This window comes from Rhagoletis pomonella, unplaced genomic scaffold, assembly GCF_013731165.1.
Source record: "Rhagoletis pomonella isolate Grant_MI unplaced genomic scaffold, Rhpom_1.0 Rhpom_scaffold_00001, whole genome shotgun sequence".
Taxonomy (NCBI): domain Eukaryota; kingdom Metazoa; phylum Arthropoda; class Insecta; order Diptera; family Tephritidae; genus Rhagoletis; species Rhagoletis pomonella.
In genome coordinates this window covers 54,650,213-54,660,036 of record NW_023458555.1, presented here as the reverse complement: position 1 = coordinate 54,660,036, position 9,824 = coordinate 54,650,213, and the positions used below count along the sequence as shown (strand labels likewise).

Genomic DNA, 9,824 nt, shown 5'->3' with positions numbered 1-9,824 from the left:
TCGCTGTCCGGAGTGCTGCGTTCTGACAAGTCTGTAGCTTCGTCCACTGCGTCCAACTAGTCCCCGGCGTCCAAACTGGCGCAGCATAGTTTAGAACCGGCAGCCCAATTGCCTTGTATGTTGCCAGCAACGTTTCTTTGTTTTTGCCCCAAATTTTCGGGTTGTTTACAGTCGGTATTGGTGTGCCATCGACGTGTATGCCTAACTCTAGCCTGACTTCCTTCGTCCAGGTGGTGAAGAGGATCGCCGTTGATTTCGTTGGGGAGAGTGTTAGGCTCCTTGCAGTGCAGAAGCGAGAAAGGCTGGAGAGATAGTCGTTACCTTTGAGCAGAGGTCATCAATTCCATTCCTGGACGCCAAAATCGAGCAATCGTCAGCGTATGAGATCAGGGAAACTCCCTCAGGTGGAACTCCTTGTTTGTTGTGGAACCCCTTGTTTAATTCTTCTTGGTTTCGAGGTTTGATCTCGGAAGATTACTGACCACTCATATAATTCGCCGACCATCGCTTCAGTCCCTGTGGGAGTGAGGAGGCCTCGATGTCTTCTAGTAGCGTGGAATGGCAGACGGTGTCAAACGCCTTTGACAAGTCCAGCGCTACTAAGATTCGCAGGGGCGGTTTCGATTTAGGCCACGAGTTATTTGGGTGTTTATGGCGTTAAGTGCTGTTGTTGTGCTATGCACTTTACGGAATCAGTGCTGTTGCTTCGCTGGGGTCAGGTGGCAAGTGAAGTATGGGAGTAGTAGGGCCTCCAGCGTCTTCGCGACCGGGGAAAGGAGCGTTATCGGGCGATAAGTCTCCTTTGTTGGCGGGATTCCCCGGTTTCAGCAGGAAAACCCCAATTTGTATCCCGCGCAATCGGTAGTTTTCCTAGTTGCATAAACTCGTAAAAGTTTTGGAATAAATTGTAATTTTAGAGCGAACATCCGTGTTTTATTTCGAAACATCCACCTGCCGCGTCGAAAACCCAAACGCGCCGTCCGATAATCATCGCCCCTCCGGTTTGTGCATCTACAAAAAAAGCACAGCAGCCACCGCCAGTTGCGATATTGCCGTCCGCCACCCGTTCCCCAAATCGCCGTTCGTCAACATCGCCTGCCGCCAGCGTTTGCATCGCCGCCTGCCACCATCTACCACATCGCCGCCTGCCACCATTGACCACATCGCCGCCACCACTAGCCTCCCGGTTCGCCAGCACCCCCATCTGAGGGTCAGCTCACCCCCCGCCGTTGGGTCATCTCACCCTATTCCCCGAAAAGGCCTACCGCCTAAACACTGGTCCTTCGAGCCGGATTTCCACACATCAGGAATGATGAGAGTGGCCATAGACAGGTTGAGGACCTGCGTTGGGTAAGCTACTCCCTTAGGCCCTAAATGTTTTAGCATCAGCATACAGATTCCGTCGGGTCCAATGGCTTTGGAGACTTTCGCCTTTCCGATGGCCCCCTTCACTTCACAGCTGGTGAAAACAAGTGGTGCACTGTTTTTTGGCAGCTTGTGCAACCTCCTGGTCAGTCGACGTTTGCCCTTGTCTACCGCAGGGTGCAGTGTGAATTGCCTACTAAAGTAGGCAGCGCATTTCTTCGGGTCCGACAAAGCGCGACCTTCGAAAGAGATTTCCACTCTGTCATCACGCTTCGTTGGGTTGGACAGGGACCTCACGGTTGACCAGAGCTTACTCACACCAGATGTAAAGTTACAGGCCTTCAAGTGCTCCTCCCACTTTTTCCGCTTATGCTGATTTACCAGTTTCCAAATCTCCAAATTAAGGTCCCTCAGACGGGGGTCCCTAGTGTCGACCTGGCGTAGGTGGTCACGCTCATTTGCTAGTACAGCTGCTTCGGCCGAGAAATTTGGGCGGACTTCCGCGATACGTCCGGACGGGATGAAGCGAGCCGCTGCGGCAGTGACTACCCAGCGGAACTGGCGTTCGCCAGTATGTATGTTTGTGGGTGTGGGAAGGGCGGCGAAACTGCTCTCGGTGACTTCCGCGAAGCCGTCCCAGCAGCTTTGTTGAAGTTGGTGTAGGTTCGGTGGTCCGCGGGAGCAAAGTCGGTGGGCTTATTGATCGAGATGATTATGGGTAGATGGTCTGATGCTAGTGTTAGCATAGGTCGCCATGAGATGCTATTGATCAAACCAGCGCTAGCAATTGTCAGGTCTGGCGAGCTGCTGCAGCTACCCATAATCCTGGTGGGGGCGTCGTCGTTCATGGTGCAGAATGTCGAATCGTCTATCTGCTCAGCCAAAAGGTTTCCCCTACGATCATTGGCCAGGCTTGAGTGCCATAGGTCGTGGTGCGCGTTGAAGTCACCTACTACCATTCGGTTTTCACCTCTGAGTAGCGCACCTATGTCAGGGTGATATCCTGCCGGGCAGCAGGTGACAGGGGGTATATAAACGTTAAATATTTCGAGCTCGACATCGCCTGACCGGACAGCTATGCCCTGACATTCTAGGGTGGTGTCCCTCGGGTCGATGTCTTCTTCGATAAGCCGATACTGCGCTGTGTGGTGTAAGATGAACGCTAGTCCTCGCGATCTTTACGGAGCAACGGGAGGTTTGCTGCTGCCCAGAAGAGCTTCTCGGAGCCGTGCGGGCTCTTCGGGTGTTGGGCGCGTTGCGCAAGCGGGTAGCAGTGGAGGCTGATTGTGCCGTTTGGCTTGAGCAGCAGGGAGCCACATAGCTTGTGGTCCACTCCCGATGAGACCTAAGACCAGAGCAGGTTCTTAGGTGACTCCATCCGTTGCATGAATTGCACCTAACCGAAGTGGAGTTTGGATGGGTTGGGCTCTACGCCCGCCCGGAGAAGAAGGATGCGGAGCAATCCGGCTGCAAGGAGTTGCTCCATGGACGAACAATGATTGAGGGGTATCGCCGATCTAAGCGGGGTTAGGTCGCCGAAACAACAGCCCTTGGTCGGGTAAAACCCGAGTCATTCCGGTACGTAGAACCGGCTGTCTTGGGAATGAAGATCAATCTTTGCTAAATATACTTCTTGGGATGATATAAAGTCATACATATCGACTAAAATTAGAACTAAAGATGTATTTATTCGTAAATTTAATTTTAAATACGATCGCGATATTTCATCTTTTAAAATTGATGTAGCTTCCGAAGATTTTGATTCACTACTAAATAGTTCATTTTGGCCGACCGGGGCGTTTGTTCGCGAGTGTGAGTATAAACCTAATAAAAGTAATAATAACGTAGCTAAAATTTCTAATCCTAATTCGGATTCAAAAAACTAACTCGCAAGTCTAATTTAAGTTTTTACTATCAAAACGTTAGAGGTTTGAATACCAAATTAACTGACTTATATTTAAAAGGTTTTGACTGCAATTATAATATTATTTCCTTGACCGAAACATGGCTCAAACCTCATATTTTTAATTCCGAAATTCTTCCAAATTAATATCAAATATACAGGAGTGACCGCGTGGGCAGAATCGGCGGTGGTGTTCTTTTTGCGGTGCATTCATCGATACCATCCGAGGAAGTTACGTCTTCCTGTCATTGAATATACCGAATTTAAATGTATACGTGTACAGGCTGGAAAGTCTTATATTTATTTAGCTCTTTGCTACATGCCTCCTAATTCTGCCGTATCAGTATATGTATATGCAGCTAGTTTCTTTACTTGAGACCGTAAATGCAATGCTTTGATTCTATGATTGTTTTGGGCGATTTAAATCTGCCACACATTTCATGGAACATCATTGACATCGATGTTGTACCAGTTTCATCTAGAGATAGTTACAATGTATTTCTGGAGGAAATGGCTGAACTTTGCCACAAACAAATAAATATATGTCCAAATAAGTTTGGAAAGGTCTTGTATCTCGTTTACGTTGATGATGTTCCGAAGGCCTCTATTAATCGGTGTGATCCCCTAGTTTTGCCGGAAGATGCATACCATCCTGCTCTTGAGTTAAGCTACGAAATCATAAATGAAATACATAATAATAAGTCAAGTTCAAGTACTAGATATGTTTTTGCGAAAGCAAATTTCAGGAAAATTAACAAAGAACTTTCAAAGTTATCTTGGCCAATATATAGAGATGACGTGGAGCGTAGCGTTGAGCACTTTAATGATACTGTTTTCAATTTATTTCGAAAATATGTGCCAAAACGTAATATTGTTCATGAAGAACCAATACAATTATGGTCCACTAAAGAGCTTAAAAAATTTAAAAATAAAAAGTCGCACTCTTTTAAACTGTATAAAAGAACGGGCTTACACAGTGTGTAACTATTGGATGAAAAGGCAATTCACTGGTTTTAATTGTATAAGATTTATTGATATATAAGAAATCGTTTGCATATACAAGTTCGCTTGAAAATTGTTGGTTAGTTGTTTCGTTGGTTTTAAAATTGTATTTTGCTGGTACGTCTGCTTTCCTTAACGCGCTGAATCAAAAAGGACCAAATTTTTGTAAGTATCTACATATGTCAAAATCAATGATGGCCGCTTAGCTGTCAAGGTTGGCTATTGTGAACCGGTTTAGTGACAGGGTTCCCAACACTCCTCCCCCCGTGAATCTTCCCGAGATTCACCTTCTACGATTAGCCGAGCTAGGCGTGTGGCAGGACGACGTAAAAATCCGCTGCTTGTCTTCACTTCTGCTACGCGAACTTGGCCGTCTTTTGCGGGGAAGACCTTCGTAACACGACCCTTCTGCCAGTGAGTGCGTGGTTGGGATGGCTCACATATTAGCACTAAGTCGTTGATTTGCAGCGGGATCGCTTTCTCCCTCCACTTGCTGCGACAAATGAGTTGAGGCAAATATTCCGTGGTCCACCGTTTCCACAAGCGATCTTTGAGATTCTGCGCTATTCGCCACTGCTTCCTCAGACAAATTTTCTCATCGACCGGATGCGGGGTTTGAGTTGAGTTAACGCACCCGATCAGAAAGTGGTTCGGTGTGAGTGGCTCATCGTCTTCGTGTGACAATGGCAAGTCCGTTAGCGGGCGGGAGTTTATAATACTCTCAGCTTCAGTGAGTACAGATTGTAGGGTGTCGACTCTCGGCGCCACTTCACGCAGCGTATGACTCAGCAAGGACTTCACGATTCTAATCAGCCGCTCCCAACAGCCACCAGCGCTGGGGTTGGACGGGCAATTAAATTTCCAATCTATATATCTATTTGCGGCCTCTGCTTGTATGCGGTCGGTGTCGAATAGTTGTTCAGCGTTTTTCAACTCCTTTTGGGCCCCGATGAAATTCGTGCCGTTATCACTCCTGATTCGCACGGGGGTGCCGCGACGATTAATAAAATTCCGTAGACACAGAATGAACGCATCCGTTGAGAGGTTTTCGGCTAACTCAATGTGCGCTGCCCTCACGGTCAAGCAGGTGAAGATGACACCCCACCTTTTCTCCCTTCGTCGCCCTACTGTAACATTAAACGGTCCAAATAAGTCAACGCCAGTATACGAAAATGGGCGGACATACGGGGTTAAGCGATCAGGTGGAAGTTGTCCCATCATTGGTGCGACGGGGCTGGCTTTATTTATTTTGCATTTTAAACAGTTTCGTTGTACCTTCTTTAAGAGTGTCTTTATGTGCGGAATCCAGAATCTCTGTCTTACGGCGTTGATTGTGACTGCCGTATTCTGGTGGTGGTTCTGTTCGTGGTAGTGTTGGACGATCAGTGCTGCGACAACGTGATTTGACGGCAACAGAATCGGTCTGCGAGCGTCGAATGGTAGGCATGTTGCCTCGTCAATGCGACCGTTCAGTCGCAAGAGGCCGTCCTCGTCTAGATAGGGTGCAAGGCCATACACACCACTTTGCCGGGGTAACTTGCGTGATGAGGAAAGCTGTTCGATCTCGCTTGCGAAGCACTCTTGCTGTACCTGTTTGCTCACTATACGCTCTGCCTGGTCGATTTCAGCAGCAGTTAAGGTCTTCGACAGATGTACGTCAACGGGCACCGATTTCCTCCGGAATAAAAGTTGGGCTCGTATGACCCAGGCGACAGTACGTTTCAGCTTTAAATATGAGTTAAATTTAGTAAAATCTATTAGAGTTCTACTTGCCTGACAATATAGTATATAACTCGTTTCAACTTCTTCCAGAAGTCCGCTGGAACGCTCGATAATGGTGGACGGCCAATGCTCTTCATCGTTCTTCAGGAAGTCTGGGCCTTTAATCCAGTGACAGTTTTTATCGAACCTAGGTGGATTTTGCGGCCGCGTAGCGGCATCTGCAGGGTTGATGTTTGTGGGTACCCAGCGCCACTGCTCAGGGGAAGTTGCACTTACAATCTCAGAGATTCGATGGCCCACGAAGGGTTTGTATTTTCTCTCTGAAGAGTGGACCCATTGTAAGACCGTTTGTGAGTCGCTCCAAAACAAAACGCGACTGATTTTAAATTTGTGATTGTTGACAAGCAGTTTACTTAGCCTTGTCCCTAGAACTGCGGCTTGCAGTTCAAGTCGTGGTATAGACAGAAGCCTCTTCGGCGCGGTGCGTGTTTTACCCATGACGAACGTTACGTCAACTGAACTGTCATACACCACTCGGAAATAGCCCACCGCTGCAAAGGCTGCCTGGCTGGCATCGGCGAAAATATGCAACTCAATTCTGCTGCTGTGCGAAATATTGGGTGAGTAGTATCTTGGTACTTGAAACTCTTTGATATTCGGGAACTCCTTCCACCAGCGGGACCATCTTGCAGCCAATTCAGCATCTAACTTCTCGTCCCATCCAATGCCTAGTCTTCTAGTGTCTTGTATGATGATTTTCGTAGTTATCAAAAAGTTCGCTAGTAGCCCAAATGGGTCGAAGACTGCCATCACTATGCCCAGTAGTTCTCTTTTTGTCGGAGCGCGAATTCCCTCTAGCACTGGCTGCGGTACGCGATGGAATTTTGTATGGAACTCGAAAGTATCGTCTCTGGTATTCCAGTACATACCAAGTACTTTGTCAGCCGTCTGGTTGCGTTCCATATTAATTACCTCCCTTGTCGTTAGAGGTGTTTTGTTCATGGCTTTCTCTATGTAGCCGCAATTAGAGATGAAGTTCCGCAATTCGAACCCGGCTTCCGAATTGATGGCAACTATCTGTTTGCAAATTTTGATTGCGTGCTCCGGCGTGTGAAAACTAGTCACCAGGTCATCGACATAGTGATTGTTAATAACAATGGAGGCTGCTTCGGGAAATTGAATTCTGAACCTTTCTGCGTTTTTGTTTTTAACATGCTCTGCGATGCAAGGCGAACAAACTGCCCCGAAGATCATCGACGTCATCATATATTCTTCGATCGGTTGATTGGAGTCTCCATCTCTCCACAAATATCGCTGAGCATGTTGGTTCATCGGTCGTACTTTAACCTGCGAAAACATCTCTCTTATATCCGCTGCTACGCCAATTTCGCCCTGGCGGAATTGCAATAGTATGCGTATGAGCGGCTGTGCCTGCTCGGGGCCCTTTAACAAGACTGAGTTCAGTGAAACCTTATTCACTGTAGCTGCGGCGTCGAAGACGATGCGGAGTTTGCTGGGCTTGCTTGGGTTAAAGACAGCAAAATGAGGTAGATACCAGGCTTGTGCATATGGCGCGCTGATTTCCTGGCTGGTTAGCTTTATGGCGTACCCTTTCGCCACGTATTTCGACAATTCTTGCTTGTAACGTAGAGCAAATTCTGCGTCTTGATGCATGCGCCTTTCTACCGACAGCAAGCGCCGTTCCGCCATTTCTCTGCTACTCGGAAAGTGTGGTGGAAACATTTTCCAAAGAAGCCCAGTTTCGTAACGCTTACCTATTATTCGCGTTGTTGCCTCCAATATGGATTTGGCGTGCTTATCGGCATCAGACTCAAGCTTGACTGATGCAGGATTAAAACCGTAGTTGTCCGTTGTGATGTAGTCCGAGACCAGTTGGTGCAGATGTTGCCATTCTCGCATGTGGAGTACTCGCAGACTTGACGTTGACGCAAGCTTAGTCGGACCATATGCCACCCAACCCAATGACGTTTTGGCAGCTAGCGGACTGCCTATGTCAGCTTGTACTATGGTTGTGGTAACACCTAGATGTGCCTGATTCAGCCCAATGAGCAGGACAGGTTTCGTGCTGGGGTAATCTTGTAGCGGCAATTCTCGTAAATGTTCGAAGTCGTCTTTTGTAAAGGACTGTTCTGGTAAATTTAGATTTTTCACCGTGCGCACATCTCTCAGCGTGAACCTCTTGCTGCTCGAGCAACCCGCAATCTCCAGACTTACTTTAAATGACTGCTCGGTCACCACTCTATCATCGTACCATTGCAGTGTGAGGGGATGACACTGCCCTTTAACACCAATCCTTTTGGCGACGGCTTCTTCCAGGATCGTTATTGCCGAACCTTCGTCGAACATTGCCAGGACTGCGAACTTACCATTAGGTCCGTAGATATTGACCGGTAGCATCTTAAACAACTGCTTAGTTGCTGCTTGCACAAGGCGACAGTTCAACAGTGGCTGAGTGTTTTCATCTTGTGTAATTTGCCGTGATGTATTTAGTCGGCTTTCGTCGTTGTGCAACAACTGATTGTGGTACCGCTGGCAGCTATTTATACCACACGATCTTTTGGAGCGACATTTCGATGTACTATGGCCTTTGCGCAGGCAGGAACTCTCTTAACAACTTCCCATCTCGCTTGAACACCCAACGCCTTAAACTTATCGCACTTCGAGATTAAATGATCGCCGCCGCACTGAGAACATGCCACCGTCTCTGTTGGTCTTTCGTCCTGGATGTGCATTACACGCCGGGGATTGCTTGCAGATGAATTCTGCTTGTGACTGTGTGCACTGCTTGTCGGCATTAAACACACAACTCTTGCTAGCTCACTAAGCCACTTCGAAAAATCCTCGATGGTCGGGTATGGTTTAATGTCAACAGCGTGCTTTGCCCAGTCAAACTGCTTGTTTTGTGGCAACTTACAAATCATTTGCTCTAAAAGCGAGACGTTTGCTAAATGTTGCTGGCACTTTGCCGATTTCAAAAATGCAACTACGTTGCGCACCCTAGTAGAAAAAGGTACTATTTGTTCAGGTTTGTGCTCGGGTATTGTCGGAAATTGTTGCAATTTATTTAACTGCCATTTTACCAAGATGTCGGGTCTACCGAATCTGAACTGCAGTTCGTTCAGCACGTTCGGCACATCCTCGGGGTAAATAAGTAGTGAAGCTACCGCTTCTTTGGCCGCCCCAACAAGGCACTTCTGCAGGCGCATAAGATTTTGTCGGTGGCTATACCTAAATGCTTCTGTTGTGTCGTTAAAGTTGGCGAAGAAGAGTGGCCACTCTTCTGCATTGCCCCCAAATGTTGGCAAATCATACAACTTCACCTGCGAATCGGTCGCTGGCACGACCATTTGGCTTGATTCGCCCTGTGCTGGCTGCAATGTTGCACTTTGCCCAATTTCGTTTGGCGGCTGCATGCCCTCGCGCAATCGTATAATATCACGTTGGCTTTCCATCGTGCTATTTCGCAGTTCTTCGACGGATGCCCTCAATGCATTTAAAGTAACGATAATGGCGTTCATGTGGTCCCCGCCGGCCGCGGTTGACTGCCTTGACTCCTCCATTATCGTGCTCTCGAATGACGATTCACTTTCGCTGCTGTGTGCCCTGTCCACTATTCGACTTCGCAGAAAATACCTGTCGGGCTCCGACATTCACTAGTGGTTAACCTCTTTGCACGTGCCAATTTATGTACGTGATTCGTCTTACCAATAAATTGTTGTATGTAGATTCGCCCAGGCAGACGTACCAGATAATTTTAAAAACTTTGTAACTATTGGATGAAAAGGCAATTCACTGGTTTTAATTGTATAAG

The 9,824-nt window shown here is 47.5% G+C and overlaps 1 protein-coding gene across 1 annotated transcript; it reads right to left on the bottom strand.

Moving 5' to 3' along the window:
* Positions 1-4,504: 4,504 nt before the first annotated feature.
* On the bottom strand, positions 4,505-8,410 carry LOC118750413. The gene has a single exon (XM_036485162.1). The coding sequence runs from the start codon at positions 8,408-8,410 to the stop codon at positions 4,505-4,507; it is 3,906 nt and encodes a 1,301-aa protein (XP_036341055.1).
* Positions 8,411-9,824: the final 1,414 nt, after the last annotated feature.

Bases quoted from the DNA above. Each gene is read 5' to 3' on its own strand.
- LOC118750413 (XM_036485162.1), bottom strand. From the start codon at position 8,410: ATGCTACCGGTCAATATCTACGGACCTAATGGTAAGTTCGCAGTCCTG.